This window comes from Bombina bombina, chromosome 6 (genome assembly GCF_027579735.1).
Source record: "Bombina bombina isolate aBomBom1 chromosome 6, aBomBom1.pri, whole genome shotgun sequence".
Lineage (NCBI taxonomy): Eukaryota > Metazoa > Chordata > Amphibia > Anura > Bombinatoridae > Bombina > Bombina bombina.
Window position 1 is genome coordinate 645,034,893 of NC_069504.1, and position 17,738 is coordinate 645,052,630.

The 17,738-nt window shown below is 38.9% G+C and overlaps 1 protein-coding gene across 1 annotated transcript in view; it reads left to right on the top strand.

Annotated features, from left to right (window-relative positions):
* WDR93 (WD repeat domain 93) overlaps window positions 1–17,738 on the top strand; it is a 121,703-nt gene that overhangs the window by 59,343 nt on the left and 44,622 nt on the right. Inside the window, exons 13-14 of the mRNA XM_053719358.1 lie at window positions 7,727–7,787; window positions 9,372–9,528. Of these exons, the coding sequence (XP_053575333.1) occupies window positions 7,727–7,787; window positions 9,372–9,528 (218 nt within the window). The remainder of the gene's footprint in view (window positions 1–7,726; window positions 7,788–9,371; window positions 9,529–17,738) is intronic.

Consider the following 17,738-nt stretch of genomic DNA (forward strand, 5'->3'; position numbering starts at 1 on the left):
TTTTATATTCTAGAATATATATATGATAGCACTTGAGAATATGCATTCAGGTTATTGCGAGAGTGGGTGTTCCACTTTTTCCCCACACTTTGTTTCCTCCATTGACTTCTATGGGGGAATAGCTTATACCGCTTGCAATATTCTAAGTTTGGCTTTTGCACGCGTCAGGTTAGGGCAAAACCAATAGCGTTTTATTTTCAACTCGTAATACAAGCGCAAAGCCAACGCTTCCTAAATTAAATCATAAAAATATAAAATAAAATCAGATATATTAAACTGTAAGTCATCTATTGAGAATTGGTACGTATAAATACATATAAACACTAGTGTTTGCACAAGGATATATAATACAAAATAAAATGCATTAAACCCTTGGTATTTAAAAATACTGTAAGAACACTAAAATAATCTCAAGATATACATGATACATATCTATGCTATAATCGCGTTTGTAATGCGTCCATCACGTCGCCAGTTGCGCACACATCCTCAAAGGAATGTTGGCTGCGCCACCGAAAGTTGATTCTTTCACCACCCTGCCATTTTCGAAATCCACCTGGATGCTGTGTAGGCAAACCTGAAGCCTTAAAAAAAAAAAAAAAAAAAAAAAAACCCCACTCAACCGCCCGCACAAAATAGCTAAAAAAACACGTAACCACCCACAAGAAAAAAAAAACAACACATTGCAATAAACCTATTTAATCTATTAATTCTTAAACCGCCAACTCTCCACATTGCAAGAAACCTTAATTAACCTATTAACCCCTAAACCGCCAAACCACCACATCGCAATAAACCTAATTAATATATTAACCCCTATACTGCCAAACCCCCCACAGCGCAAATAACTAATTTAATTACTAAGCCCCCTAACCTAACACCCCCTAAATTAACCCCAATTACTACTAAATTACAATTAAAATAAAAAAATACTAACATTAAATTACAAAAAATAAAAAAAGTCTAACATTACAGAATAAAATAAACAAAATTATTAAAAAAAATAAAATTATACCTAAGTTAAACAGCTTTTTTACGTTTAAAAAAGACAAAATCCCCCCTGTATGAATGTAGCTCGCTCCCGCTCTGGTCTAGTAGCAGGAGCGGGCTACATTCATTTTAATTGGGCGACCAGGCACACTGTGACTAGACTAGGGCTTCAACTAACGATTATTTTCATAATCGATTAATCGGCCGATTATTTTTTCAATTAATCGACTAATCGTATAAAAAGAGAATCAATAATAGTTTTCTATGTTTTAAATAAAATCCACATAATGAGTGTTACAAATATAAACTTCAGACTAAAACTTTACATTAACACAACTGTTTCTTCAATTTTTAAGCAGCAGAGCACAGTTTTATAATTAAACAAAACAAAACCACAAACTGTTTGAAAAGAGGTAGAACTAAAAAGAGCTAGGCTATCACTGTTAATAACATTCTGTTATTCACTCTTTCAGAAACTTTGCATTGAAATGCAAAAATCTCAACATTTGCAGCTATATTTCCTGCAGCAGAGTAAAGGCTGTTGAGGTGTATAAGTAGGGTTTTGCCAATTTCACCAAAGTGGGATATTTATCTTTGTTAGCTCTTCACCAATGCTAAGTGTTTTCCACCTTGGCAAGGGGCCTCTCAATAAAGTAACCCTTGACTTCATTCTAACATAAAAATATCTTGAATATCTATATGCAATGGTAAATAACCAGCTATAAGGTTAGGGGAAATATCTAGTCCGCTCTAACAATAAAGAATATATACTTCTAAAGGTTGAATCTGGTACATGTTATCACAATTTATTAAAAATATAAAAAAAAGCTATAAAAAACAAAATCAAAAGCGCTAAGGACTGTATATCAATCACAGGACAAAGCCTTACACATATATTTATACAGTACATATAATCAGCAATAGCAAGCAATACGCTAATAATTGTGCAAACAGATAATAGTGCACATCAATTTAAATAACTCCCATCAATCTAGGGGCAAGGTGTAAACAACAAGCTTGGCACTATATCATGAAAAGCATAGTTCCAAATCACCAGATTTAATATAATCAATCCAAATGATGACTATTATATCTGGGTTGCACATAAGCCAGGGGTAGTTGAAAACGTATACTGTGAAAAGTAGACGTCTGTAGACGTCCTTTAGGCTAAGGACATAACAATAAAACACAATACCATATGCAGGAGTTCATTGGAGTGAAGCAGCTGGTGTTGTACACAGACCAACTAATTGCAAACAAACTAATCGATTATGAGATTCGTTGACAACTATTTTCATAATCGATTATTATCGATTATGACCGATTAGTTGTTGCAGCTCTAGACTAGACAGTGTTGCCGGATGCGCAACACTGACCAGACTCGTTCAGTAGAACAAAGAGCGGCGTTCTGGTAAAATGAGCTTTTACCTATACTTTCTCTGCAATAATTTAATGTATAAAGCTGCCGGTAAGCTAGTCCTATATCATAAAAGGCCAAGTGTGTTTGTTCGAAGCTGTCATGCGCAGTAGAAACAGCAAGAGTACAAACACACCTGGCCTTTGAGTCCCTAGCTGATCTGCGGCAGAAGTGGGCAGGAGCCGGGGGGCATGGCCGGTGTGAAGTGCTGCGAAGGGGGCGTGGCCGCACGATAGAGGGGAGAGAGATAGAGAGGGTAGATATAGAGGGGAGAGAGAGGGAGAGAGAGGGAGAGCAAAAGAGAGGGGGGGAGAGCGCAAAAGAGAGGGGGGAAAAATGGCCCAAAAGAGAGGGAGGAGAGAGCGCAAAAGAGAGGGGGGGGAGAGTGAGCGCAAAAGAGAGGGGGGAGAGAGTGCAAAAGAGAGGGGTGGAGAGAGTGCTCAAAAGAGAGGGGTGGAGAGAGAGCTCAAAAGAGAGGGGTGGAGAGAGAGCACAAAAGAGGGGGAGAGAGAGTGCAAAAGAGAGGGGGGGGAGAGAGAGCGCAAAAGAGAGGGGGGGAGAGAGAGCGCAAAAGAGGGGGGAGAGAGAGCGCAAAAGAGAGGGGAGAGATGGGGGAGAGAGAGAGCGCAAAAGAGATGGGGGAGAGAGAGAGCGCAAAAGAGATGGGGGAGAGAGAGAGCGCAAAAGAGAGGGGGAGAGAGAGAGCAAATGAGAGGGGGGAGAGAGAGCGCAAAAGAGAGGGGGGAGAGAGAGAGCGCAAAAGAGAGGGGGAGAGAGAGAGCGCAAAAGAGAGGGGGGTAGAGAGAGAGCGCAAAAGAGAGGGGGGGAGAGAAAAGCTCAAAAGAGAGGGGGAGAGAGAGCAAGAGAGAGGGGGGAGAGAGAGCGAGCAAAAGAGAGGGAGAGAGCACAAGGGGTGGTACCGCTAAACTGCAAAAAATGGCCCGTGTGGGGGCGGAGCTAGCGCCACTACCATACATAGTTGGAGGGCAAGTATGACCCGGGACAGATCTCTCACGACAGAGGCTTATGTCGATAAGTGGAACATATCGGGCATGTTATTCAGATACTATTTGCAGTTGGAGCGTTTTGCCCAGCACTGGTCGTCTGATGAATCGATATTCCACCAAAGAGCTGGAATTGGATAAAGCTCGGACATGTAAAATGACAACAGTAGACTGAGCATGTCGTATTTGCCCTGACTTTTGCTGCTCAGTGATGTCTACATATTTATATGGACAATGTGTTATGTTTGCTGTTTCCTGGTAATATTAAAATATAAGTTTTTAGTTTAATAAACAAATGGTTTACTGTTGGGCATTGCTGTTCCTGCTTAGATATTTCCTTGGGCTTTAGGGATTCCCCTTTACTTAAAATTTGAATCCACGTTAGAATTGGTTTATACTTTGAGCCATACCTACCTTTTCATTATGTTGGTCTGTGAAAGAACCTAAGCTTATGTGAACCTTGCTTTTTTTTAAAAAAAATGTTTATTTACTTATATATATATATCCTCTATTACATCCTTATGCTGGGCCATCATACTGACAGGGAAAATATGTCAGATATAATTTAGCTATCCATTAGTATAGCGCTTAGCTTCCTATCTAGTTTAATATATATTTGTGTAGCAGCTTCCTTATGATTCTCTAATATATCCTATTTTTTATGAACCTTTAGACCCTATTCCTCACGTACTTGCCATATTTTTATATTAATGGTTGTATATAGTCCTTGTTAAGCCAGTAAGGTGAACTTTCTGTCCTCTGTCTTGGGGTATAGGGCCCGTGCCTCTAAGACAGAGCTTTATTTCACAAGGTGGCTTTCTGCTCCATAGCTGGACAACTACCGGCACTATGAGGATAAAGAGCTTAGCTTCAAATCATGTCTAGCATTCTATATATACCTTCTGTTGTTTTAGGTATTGATTATGGATAGTTGGTCACCTAGTCATAAAATATGTCTTGAATATCTTAATAGTCCTGCTATTATGCACAGATCAAATCTAGTCCTTTGTGAAAGATTCATAGGGTAAATTATAACACAATAATAGTGTATATTTACTTCTAGATGCTGTAGTCTAATGCTATATGCTACTGTCACTTGTTATAGGTTGAGACTTTAGTAGCATGCCTATCATTATCAATGTTATATATGTTATTGAAATACCACTCATCTCACTTTTTTTTTGTTTTTGTTTATCCATATATTATAAACCTGGACTAAATTGTGCTTTTTTAGCCACAGTAATGTTTATATCATTTCTTATGTGCCTAAGTTGTTCTATAATCAATGTGACTCTATTTAGCCACAGTAATTTTCAACAATAGTGTATATGTTTTTCTCTGCTATTTTTTGCTTACTATATGCCCTATCGCTGCTGATGCAATAGATTGCCTCTTGTTTAGTATCTTTGGTTCATTTTATAGTTATAGCAGGGTTAGGAGACTAAATGTCAATTCTCTTTGTTCCATAAACTTAATGTTTAGTGTTGAGCATTAGATAATAATTTCTCCAAACTTAACGAGTGACATTTTTACATATCCAGTAGCCCAGTATGTTAACCTGACCACAGATAGTATAATTTTCATATATAGGTTAGACACAAATAGCTATAACTCCTGATTAATATTTAATTTGCGGTACCTGTCTTACTTTACAAGAGGCATAGATTTTAGTCATAGTAAGTGGATTACAGTCTCATATTTCATTTAGTGAGTACCCACACGTACATGTATAGAGGGAAAATTAACGCTGTAAACCCCACATTTTACTTCTAGGAGTTTAGAGAAAAGTCTAGATCGTTATTTAGAATAAACCCTTCCTTCACAGTCCCATTATATGGGCATCGTTTTATAAGTTGGCTAGCTCCGTCCCCCCCACATAGGGGTCTTATTATAGACCCTGTTTACTAAGTAAACTAAGGAACACAGTTTCCAAAACTTTTCCTCCTATTTATAATTTGTCTGTTACAATACAGCAGCATGTAATATTCCCACCCTTTTACTACATAAAGATAGTTTCGATCTCCTTCGTTTTTTGTAATTGAATATATATTCTAGTGGTTGGAGGCCCGAGGACGGCCTATCTAGTCTAAGGAGATTGCTATTTACATGGGCTTAAATATGGCCCTATAGGCTATATATTTGAATTCCTTTCACTACTATGGGCAATTATAGGTGTAAGGGCTCCAGCGTGGCCCCATATATTTATCTGAAAATCTGAGGTTAGTCCATTTTGCTTTTATCAACCACATAGGCAGAACTTCTTTATTAATATTTGGTATAGCTTCTAGTTTTCGTTCTCTTTACATGTAGAAGTGTAAGACTACATTTATGTCTATAGATTTGTGGTGATGTATGTTATGCGTACAGTACTGTATACCTTTAGTATATACCCTCACGGGTTGAGGGTTTATCTAAGTCATTGTTTTGTACCGTTATATTCTTTACCTCAATAAAAAAAAACATTTTAAAAAAATAAAAAATGGCCCGTGTGAACGGGCTTTAGGACTAGTGTTATATAATTCTGCACTATTAGCAGAATTATATAACATTAGTTTGTAAGTTTACTGCCCCTTTAAGGTTTGGTAAGTCTTCTGATTATCTTTCACATTACAATTTTTAACAGAGTTTTAGGTGTGTAAAGATATGATTTGTGAAGTCTCTAGGGTAATTAAACCCACATTAATGGGCAATATAAATCAAGTAGACTGATTTTTTTTTCTCATCTGTGGACAGTTAGTCATGTCTTTTCTGTTCCTGTCTGGTCTTGTCCTGGGGCCTGGCTTGGACAGTGGCAGAAACTATGCATCATTTATATCTAAAAGAAAATCAATAAAATAAAAATTAACAATAAAAGGGGATATAAAAATGTTCAACCAAAAAGTAAATAGATCATGAAACAAATCTAAAATTCAAAATAACTGAAAAGGTGTGTCATGATTGTCCTAACCTTTTAAAATTAATCTAATCTAAATCTGTGGTTATGGCAGCCTGGATTGTTTATAATGATGTTATTGATTATAATTATAAGAATTTGACAATCCAGTAATAAAAAACCTAAAAATAATGTTGTCGTGACTTTTTATCTTAAAAAAAGTTATGCTATAATATTATTAGACTTTTGTTAGAAAGAGGGCAAAGAGCGCTCGAGGAGAGTGCTGAATGGGACTTTGAGAAGGGCATAAACTGGTTGGATGGGGAAAACGGAGAACACATGGGGCCAAATTAATCAAAAGGTTGTCCGGCTGCAGGCTCACACTACTGCTTCTTAACCCACCTGTTCTGTGGCGTATCTCAATCCCCCCAGACTTTTTTGACCACAGAGATTGACAGCCCACACTCGCGTGCGAGCAGGGGGTGGCATTGCACACCATAAAGTGCAATGTTAAATCAAGGAAGCGATGGTGGCTGGACAGGGGCATAGATGTTTGTCCTTGTCCTCTGGACTTTGATAAATCTAGCCCTAGAAAACATTTTAACATTTTATTGAAACAGTAGGAAGACTGAGAAGGCATAAAAAGTAGCAAATGACTGAGTTTAGGCAGAGCAGAGAAAGAGCCTGATGATAAAGTTCAAGCAGCTATGAGTTAATGGTTGTGAAGAATGAACAGCAAAAGAAAATGCAGTGCAGTTGTGTTGAGTGAGAGTTGACGTTATAGCTTTTAAAAGAACATTAAAACCCAAACAAATTCTTCCATGATTCAGATAGACCATACAATTTTAAACAACTTACCAATTTACTTCTATTATCAAATTTACTTTATCTTGTTATACTATATTGATGGATCAGCAATGCACTACTGGGAGCTAGCTGAACGCGTTAGGTGAGTCAGTGACAAGAAGAATATATGTGCAGCTACCTATCAGCAGCTAGCTCCCAGAAGTGGTTTGCTGCTCCTGAGCCTACTTAGCTATGCTTTTTAACAAAGGATAGCAACAGCACAAAGCTTATTAGATAACAGAAGTAAATTGGAAAGTTGTTTAAAATTGTTTGTGCTATCTGAATCATGATACATTTTTTGGGTTTTCATGTCCCTTTAAAGGGATTAGTGAGAAATAAGTTAAAATAGGTTGATTCAGGAATGGGAGTTAGTGTCCAAATTAGATAACATAATTAAATTGGAAAGCTGTTTAAAATTGCATGTTCTATCTAAATCATAAAAGTAAAAAATTGGGTTTAATATCCCTTTAAGTAAACTTTTTTTTTTTTAAAAAGTTATTTGCAAAATGTTCAGTGAAATGTTTTTAAATGATGTTGTGAAGAAGGTTAAGCTTTCCATAGCGTTTTGATATTTGTCTTTGCAATTTTCTTGCCAAGCTTTGAACATTCAGATGACCAAATAAGTGCGGTTGTGCCGATAAGTTCACTTCCAAATTTGGTGAGTAGAATAGATTTTTTTATTTTTTTTATCTATCAGCTTTACATTTTGTGCTTAACAAAACAACAAAAGACTTTGCTAGGTGCATGCTCATATAGATGTAAAGGGAAAGCCTAGGGTGCGCTAATATCTGGACATTGGATAGTACAGGTGCGGTAAATCCTTTACTTAATACACTAGAGAGAGTTTTAACAGTGTTTTAAAGAGATATGGTATATGACAAGATGTTGGGCTAGTAAGGGTTTAAAGGTTTGTATGTATGTGAGTGTGTGTATATATATATATATATATATATGTATATATATATATATATATATATATATATATATATATATATATATACAGGTATATATGTGTGTGTATGTATATGAATGTGAATGTGTACACATATAAATAAACACAAATCTATACAAATACACATGCATACATATACACCTTTTGAGTCCTTCCCAGTCCAACATTTTATCATATACCATATCCATTTAAATTACTTCTAAAACATTTATTTCAATAGTAAACCTATATATTACATATAATAATAATAATAATACAATAAATATATATATATGTGTGTGTGTTACGTGTAAAGTAAGAAATCTGGGTAATCCTAGGATTACCCGTGTAAAACAGACATTACCCAAGTGGCTGTGGGTAAAGCCTAATGTCCTGTAATTACCCCATCTACACTATTTATTTAACCTCCGTCTGGGGGGTTTAAGGAAGGTGCCCCGCGGATCCCCTGGCATCCACCCCAAGTGAACCTTGGGGACTGAAGTTTACAAGGGGGGAAAATTCCCCCCTTGAACTACCCAGGCAGAGTAAAAAAAGATAGTGAAGATGGGGGAATTGCATACTATATATGTCTGATGGAGTGCCTTAATACTTTACTTTAGATCTCCAAGAGTGCTACATTTTCCAGCGCTATTATGTGGTTTCCTTGAGCGTAACACAACTCACCATTTGTATTATGAGCAAGAATAGTGCACCTTACGCTATCTATTGAATGTATAAGGAGCACTAACAAATGTTGTCAGTGTTAAGATTCTCTGGTAAATCTTTTTTTACCATTCACTTGTAATACCAGATTGTGTGCTTGTTAGCTTAGGGTCATGATATTGATAGAGCGCACCCTATGCTATGGATTGTGCTCTACTTGTAATCTAGGCCAATATATTCCATTATTATAGTTTTAAATGCATTTATTTTGTATGCAGATCTTTTACAATGTGCATAATAATTTCTGGTGCATAACTAAAAAATGACTTTATTATTTGCGGGACCTTACAGTATTGACAAGACTGCTTAGATAATCTCGCCAGAGCAGAGAGCTTTAGATCACTAGGCCCTATGAGTTAGGTCTGGCTAGAGCAGGATGCAAAATAGCATATTCAGCACCATGAAGAGCGCACACAGGGCTGGTTTACTTTCTTCAGACAGTTTATTGTTTAATCTGATGCAGGTAATTCCATTAATTTTGTTTACTCTATGCCTTTTTTATTATTGCAATTCCAGTGTCTTATAATCTTTACTTACTAATAATGTTGTCTCTGTTTGCCATGGTATTATTTATATTTTTTTCTGCAGTATCTTTTGTTTTCCTGTAATGGCAAAGTGGAGCTCATGGATGTTACATTAAAAACAACAGTTTGCCAGTTTTGTTTACCATTCCCATATTTACTAGCATCTCCTTGGCAACCAGTGTTTGCTCTTGATTCAGAAAATGCAACACTTTATATTAAAGGTACGTAAAAGATTGTAAACCTATTAAAGAAACAAACACATTAGACACATTATATACTGGTTAGTCCTAAAGCACTTGCTATAAGCCTTGGTTTTAGAAAACTAAACAATTTTAAACTAATATATAAAGTTTTTTATATTTTTATGAGACTACTTGTGCTTAAAGTAACATTCTAGCCAAAATTGGAATCCACATGGATGCATTTCAATTTTGAATAGAAACATTTTAGTAAAATACAGTACATGTTTTAGCTAAAATGCTTCTAATAGAAGCTATAGCTGTTTCAAAAATGTATTTAAAGGGACTGGAAACCCAATGTCTCCAACATTGGTGTGTCCGGTCCACGGCGTCATCCTTACTTGTGGGAATATCTCTTCCCCAACAGGAAATGGCAAAGAGTGCCAGCAAAGCTGGCCATATAGTCCCTCCTAGGCTCCGCCCACCCCAGTCATTCTCTTTGCCGTTGCACAGGCAACATCTCCACGGAGATGGTTAAGAGTTTTTTGGTGTTTAAATGTAGTTTTTTATTCTTCTATCAAGTGTTTGTTATTTTAAAATAGTGCTGGTATGTACTATTTACTCTGAAACAGAAAAGGATGAAGATTTCTGTTTGTGAGAGGAAGATTATTTTAGCAGACAGTAACTAAAATCGATTGCTGTTTCCACATAGGACTGTTGAGATGAAGTAACTTCAGTTGGGGGAAACAGTTAGCAGACTTTTCTGCTTAAGGTATGACTAGCCATATTTCTAACAAGACCATGTAATGCTGGAAGGCTGTCATTTCCCCTCATGGGGACCGGTAAGCCATTTTCTTAGTCAAGCAAACAGAATAAAGGGCTTAATATGGGCTATAAAACTGGTAGACACTTTTATGGGCTAAATCGATTGCTTTATTTGGGCATTTTATACATGTTTATGCTGATAATTCTCATTTATAAACTTGGGGAACGTTTTTTAACGGCAGGCACTATTTTAGACACCTTTTCCAGTCAGGGGGCCTTCCCAGTTGTAGGCTGAGCCTCATTTTCGCGCCATTACTGCGCAGTTGTTTTTTGAGAACAAGACATGCAGATGCATGTGTGAGGATCTGAAAGTAGCTGGAAAAGTTTCTAGAAGGCGTCACTTGGTATCGTATTCCCCTCTGGGCTTGGTTAGGTCACATCAAAGGCTATAGCTGGGACTGTATAGGGGTTAAATTTGTAAACGGCTCTGAAAATTGGTGTGCAATACTCTTAATGCTTTAAGACACTGTGGTGAAATTTTGGTAATTTTTGAACAATTCCTTCATACTTTTTCACATATTCAGTAATAAAGTGTTTTCTGTTTAAAATTTAAAGAGACAGTAACGGTTTTGTTTTAAAACTTTTTTTGTGCCTTATTGACAAGTTTAAAGGGACACTGTACCCAAAAATTTTCTTTCATGATTAAGATTGAGCATGAAATTTTAAGCAACTTTCTAATTTACTCCTATTATCAAATTTTCTTCATTCTCTTGGTATCTTTATTTGAAATGCAAGAATCTAAGTTTAGATGCCGGCCCATTTTTGGTGAACAACCTGGGTTGTCCTTGCTGATTGGTGGATAAATACATCCACCAACAAAAAAGTGCTGTCCAGAGTACTGAAACCAAAAAAAAGCTTAGATGTCTTCTTTTTCAAATATTGATAGCAAGAGAACGAAGAAAAATTGATATTAGGAGTAAATTAGAAAGTTGCTTAAAATTGCATGCTCTTTCTGAATTACAAAAGAAAAAATTTGGGTACAGTGTCCCTTTAAGCCTGTTTAACATGTCTGTGCCTTCGGATAAGCTATGTTCTATATGTATGAAAGCCAATGTGTCTCCCCATTTAAATTTGTGTGATAATTGTGCCATAGCGTCCAAACAAAGTAAGGACAGTACTGCCACAGATAATGAAATTGCCCAAGATGATTCCTCAGATGAGGGGAGTAAACATGATACTACATCATCTCCTACTGTGTCTACACCAGTTTTGCCCACGCAGGAGGCCCCTAGTACATCTAGCGCGCCAATGCTTATTACCATGCAACAATTGACGGCTGTAATGGATAACTCCATAGCAAATATTTTATCCAAAATGCCTACATATCAGAGAAAGCGCGATTGCTCTGTTTTAAACACTGAAGAGCAGGAGGGCGCTGATGATAATTGTTCTGTCATACCCTCACACCAATCTGAAGTGGCCATGAGGGAGGTTTTGTCAGATGGGGAAATGTCAGATTCAGGAAAAATTTCTCAACAAGCTGAACCTGATGTTGTGACATTTTAAATTTAAATTAGAACATCTCCGCACACTGCTTAAGGAGGTGTTATCTACTCTGGATGATTGTGACAACTTGGTCATTCCAGAGAAATTATGCAAGATGGACAAGTTCCTAGAGGTTCCGGTGCACCCCGACGCTTTTCCTATACCCAAGCGGGTGGCGGACATAGTGAATAAGGAGTGGGAGAAGCCCGGCATACCTTTTGTTCCCCCTCCTATATTTAAGAAATTATTTCCTATGGTCGACCCCAGAAAGGACTTATGGCAGACAGTCCCTAAGGTCGAGGGGGCAGTTTCTACTCTAAACAAGCGCACTACTATTCCTATCGAGGATAGTTGTGCTTTCAAAGATCCTATGGATAAAAAATTGGAGGGTTTGCTTAAAAAGATTTTTGTACAGCAAGGTTACCTTCTACAACCCATTTCGTGCATTGTTCCTGTCACTACAGCAGCGTGGTTCTGGTTCGAGGAACTAGAAAAGTCGCTCAGTAGAGAGACTCCATATGAGGAGGTTATGGACAGAGTTCACGCACTTAAGTTGGCTAACTCTTTTATTTTAGATGCCGCTTTGCAATTAGCTAGATTAGTCGCGAAAAATTCAGGGTTTGCAATCGTGGTGCGCAGAGCGCTTTGGCTAAAGTCTTGGTCAGCGGATGTGTCATCCAAGACAAAATTGCTTAACATCCCTTTCAAAGGTAAAACTCTATTTGGACCAGAATTGAAAGAGATTATCTCAGACATCACTGGGGGAAAGGGCCACGCCCTTCCACAAGATAGGCCTTTCAAGGCCAAGAATAAGTCTAATTTTCGTTCCTTTCCCAATTTCAGGAACGGACCGGCCTCTAATTCTGCATCCTCTAAGCAAGAGGGTAATGTCTCACAACCCAAACCAGCCTGGAAACCGATGCAAGGCTGGAACAAGGGTAAGCAGGCCAAGAAGCCTGCTGCTGCTAACAAAACAGCATGAAGGAGTAGCCCCCGATCCGGTCTCTCTCTTTGCTCAGGCTTGGGCAAGAGATGTTCAGGATCCCTGGGCACTAGAAATAGTTTCTCAGGGTTATCTTCTGGAATTCAGGGAACTACCCCCAAGGGGAAGGTTCCACATGTCTCACTTATCCTTAAACCAAATAAAGAGACAGGCGTTCTTACATTGTGTAGAAGACCTGTTAAAGACGGGAGTGATACACCCAGTTCCACTAAAGGAACAAGGAATGGGATTTTATTCAAATCTGTTCGTAGTTCCCAAAAAAGAGGGAACTTTCAGACCAATTTTGGACTTGAAGATCCTAAACAAATTTCTCAGGGTACCATCGTTCAAGATGGAAACCATTCGAACGATTCTACCCACTATCCAGGAAGGTCAATTTATGACTACCGTGGATCTAAAGGATGCGTACCTACATATTCCTATCCACAAAGAACATCATCAGTTCCTAAGGTTCACCTTTCTGGACAAACATTACCAGTTTGTGGCCCTCCCATTCGGGTTAGCCACTGCTCCAAGGATTTTCACAAAGGTACTAGGGTCCCTTCTAGCGGTTCTAAGACCGAGGGGCATTGCAGTAGTACCTTACTTGGACGACATTCTAATACAAGCGTCGTCCCTGTCAAAAGCAAAGGCTCATACAGACATCGTTCTGGCCTTTCTCAGATCACACGGATGGAAGGTGAACATAGAAAAAAGTTCTCTGTCTCCGTCAACAAGAGTTCCCTTCTTGGGAACAATAATAGATTCCTTAGAAATGAGGATTTTTTCTGACAGAGGTCAGAAAGTCAAAACTTCTAAGCGCTTGTCAAGTTCTTCATTCTGTTCCATGTCCTTCCATAGCTCAGTGCATGGAAGTAGTAGGGTTTATGGTTGCAGCAATGGACATAGTTCCTTTTGCACTAATTCATCTAAGACCATTACAACTGTGCATGCTCAAACAGTGGAATGGGGACTATACAGACTTGTCTCCAATTATTCAAGTAGATCAGAAGACCAGAGATTCACTCCGTTGGTGGCTGACCCTGGACCATCTATCCCAGGGAATGAGCTTCCGCAGACCAGAGTGGGTCATTGTCACGACCGACGCCAGTCTAGTGGGCTGGGGTGCGGTCTGGGAATCCCTGAAAGCTCAGGGACTATGGTCTCGGGAAGAGTCTCTTCTCCCGATAAACATTCTGGAACTAAGAGCGATCTTCAATGCTCTCAGGGCTTGGCCTCAGCTAGCAAAGGCCAGATTCATAAGATTCCAATCAGACAACATGACGACTGTTGCGTATATCAATCATCAGGGGGGAACAAGGAGTTCCCTGGCGATGAAAGAAGTGACCAAAATAATTCAATGGGCGGAGGATCACTCCTGCCACCTATCTGCGATCCACATCCCAGGTGTGGAAAACTGGGAAGCGGATTATCTGAGTCGTCAGACATTCCATCCGGGGGAGTGGGAACTCCACCCGGAGATCTTTGCCCAACTAACTCAATTATGGGGCATTCCAGACATGGATCTGATGGCGTCTCATCAGAACTTCAAGGTTCCTTGCTACGGGTCCAGATCCAGGGATCCCAAGGCGACTCTAGTAGATGCACTAGTAGCACCTTGGACCTTCAACCTAGCTTATGTATTTCCACCGTTTCCTCTCATTCCCAGGCTGGTAGCCAGGATCAAACAGGAGAGGGCCTCGGTGATCTTGATAGCTCCTGCGTGGCCACGCAGGACTTGGTATGCAGACCTGGTGAATATGTAATCGGTTCCACCATGGAAGCTACCTTTGAGACAGGACCTTCTTGTTAAGGGTCCATTCGAACATCCAAATCTGGTCTCCCTCCAGCTGACGGCTTGGAGATTGAACACTTGATTCTATCAAAGCGTGGGTTTTCAGATTCTGTGATAGATACTCTGGTTCAGGCCAGAAAACCGGTTACTAGAAAGATTTACCATAAAATATGGAAAAGATATATCTGTTGGTGTGAATCCAAAGGATTCCCATGGAATAAGATAAAAATTCCTAAAATTCTCTCCTTTCTACAAGAAGGTTTGGAGAAAGGATTAACTGCAAGTTCTCTAAAGGGACAGATCTCTGCTTTATCTGTCTTACTACACAAAAGACTGGCAGCTGTGCCAGATGTTCAAGCATTTGTTCAGGCTCTGGTTAGGATCAAGCCTGTTTACAGACCTTTGACTCCTCCCTGGAGTCTAAATCTAGTTCTTTCAGTTCTTCAAGGGGTTCCGTTTGAACCTTTACATTCCATAGATATTAAGTTACTATCTTGGAAAGTTTTGTTTTTGGTTGCTATTTCTTCTGCTAGAAGAGTTTCAGAGTTATCTGCTCTGCAGTGTTCTCCGCCCTATCTGGTGTTCCATGCAGATAAGGTGGTTTTGCGTACTAAGCCTGGTTTTCTTCCAAAGGTTGTTTATAACAAGAATATTAACCAGGAGATAGTTGTACCTTCTTTATGTCCGAATCCAGTTTCAAAGAAGGAACGTTTGTTACACAATTTGGACTTAGTCCATGCTCTAAAATTCTATTTAGAGGCTACAAAAGATTTCAGACAAACATCTTCTTTGTTTGTTGTCTATTCTGGTAAAAGGAGAGGTCAAAAAGCGACTTCTACCTCTCTTTCCTTTTGGCTTAAAAGCATCATCCGATTGGCTTATGAGACTGCCGGACGGCAGCCTCCTGAAAGAATCACAGCTCACTCCACTAGGGCTGTGGCTTCCACATGGGCCTTCAAGAACGAGGCTTCTGTTGACCAGATATGTAAGGCAGCGACTTGGTCTTCACTGCACACTTTTGCCAAATTTTACAAATTTGATACTTTTGCTTCTTCGGAGGCTATTTTTGGGAGAAAGGTTTTGCAAGCCGTGGTGCCTTCCGTTTAGGTAACCTGATTTGCTCCCTCCCTTCTTCCGTGTCCTAAAGCTTTGGTATTGGTTCCCACAAGTAAGGATGACGCCGTGGACCGGACACACCAATGTTGGAGAAAACAGAATTTATGCTTACCTGATAAATTACTTTCTCCAACGGTGTGTCCGGTCCACGGCCCGCCCTGGTTTTTTAATCAGGTCTAATGAATTATTTTCTCTAACTACAGTCACCACGGTACCATATGGTTTCTCCTATATTTTTCCTCCTGTCCGTCGGTCGAATGACTGGGGTGGGCGGAGCCTAGGAGGGACTATATGGCCAGCTTTGCTGGGACTCTTTGCCATTTCCTGTTGGGGAAGAGATATTCCCACAAGTAAGGATGACGCCGTGGACCGGACACACCGTTGGAGAAAGTAATTTATCAGGTAAGCATAAATTCTGTTTTTCTCTCTCACATGATTCAGATAGAACATTCAATTTTAAGCAACTGTCCAATTTATTTAAATTATGTGATTTGCTTCATTCTCTTTATATCCTTTGTTAAAAAGCATATCTAAATAGGCTCAGTAGCGGCTAATTGGTTGCTGCACATAGATGCTTCGTGGGATTGGCTATTTCTATTTCTTCAACAAAGGATATCTAAAGAATGAAGAATTAGATAATAGAAGTAAATTGGAATGTTGCTTAAAATTGTATTCTCTATCTGAATCATGAAAGAAACATTTTGGGTTTCATGTCCCTTTAAGTATGCATTATACACCAGCATTTTAAACAATCACTTGCCTAAAATGCTGGTGCACTGAGAATATCTAGCTATGCTTCACATGCACATACAGAAAAAAACATTAACACTAAAACAGTGATAACTTTTACTAGAAGAATTATTGCCAATACATGTATATTGCAAATATGTTTCTATTCAAAGATTACATCTACATGCATTTACATTTTGACCTGAATGCCCCTTTAACCCCTTAAGGACCAGCCATTTTGGACTAAAACTTGCCCAAAAGACCAGATAATCTTTAGCATTTTTTCCATAACTCAATTTAAACAGAAATAGAGATTTGTTTTTTTTTTGTTACCTATCAAAACAATATATATTTACCCAAGGTATTGATCTAGGCCACTGGTTTTCAAACCTGTCCTCAGGCCTCCCCAAAGGTCCAGGTTTTCCAGATTACCTTGGATGAGAGCAGGTAAAATAACTATGGTTACTAATCATCTGATTGTTTTACCTGTGCTCTAGTTGAGATATCCACAAAATGTGGCCTGTTAGGGAGGCCTGAGGACAGGTTTGAAAACCAGTGATCAAGGCTAATGATGGTATATTTCATGCCACTGTTTCGCTGCAAAATGCGATTGTATTAAAACAATTGTTAACTTTTTTACAAAGTTTGGGTTTCTCACTGAAATTATTTACATACCGCTTGTGCAGTCATAACACAAATGGATGTAAAAGCTTCTCTGGGATCCCCTTTGTTCAGAAATAGCAGGCATATATGGCTTTGCCATTGCTTTTTGGTAATTAGAAGGCTGCTAATTGTAGCTGTGCACCACACTTCTGAAATTCCTTGCAGTTAAGGGGTTAATCAGGTAGCTTGTAAGGTTAGGTTTAGCTGTAGTGTAGAGATTACCCTCCCACCCTATGATTCCTACCTGATCTTTCCTTAACAGCTTTTTTCCTCCCTCACCCCACTGGTCACCACCAGGTTCTGGCAGACAGTTTGCCTATATTAAGTTTTAGTTTAGTCCTATTTTTTTATTTTAATTATTATTTAATTCAGTGTAGGATTCCCCCCCCCCCTTACCTTCCAACCTCCCTGATCCCTCCCAAACAGCTCTCTAACTTCCCCCCCTCTAACTAATGTCTGCTATCTTAGGTACTGGCAACTGTCTGCCAGTACCCAGTTTTCTATACTTTTATCATTTTATTTTTTCTGTAGTGTAGCTGCCCTCCCCTCATTCACCCCACCTCTCCCCTCCAAGTGATCTTTTTGTCTCCCCTCTAATTCTACCTCTCTATTCTAGGGCCCTTTCTCTCCATCCCTCCCTCCCGCTCTCACTATGGA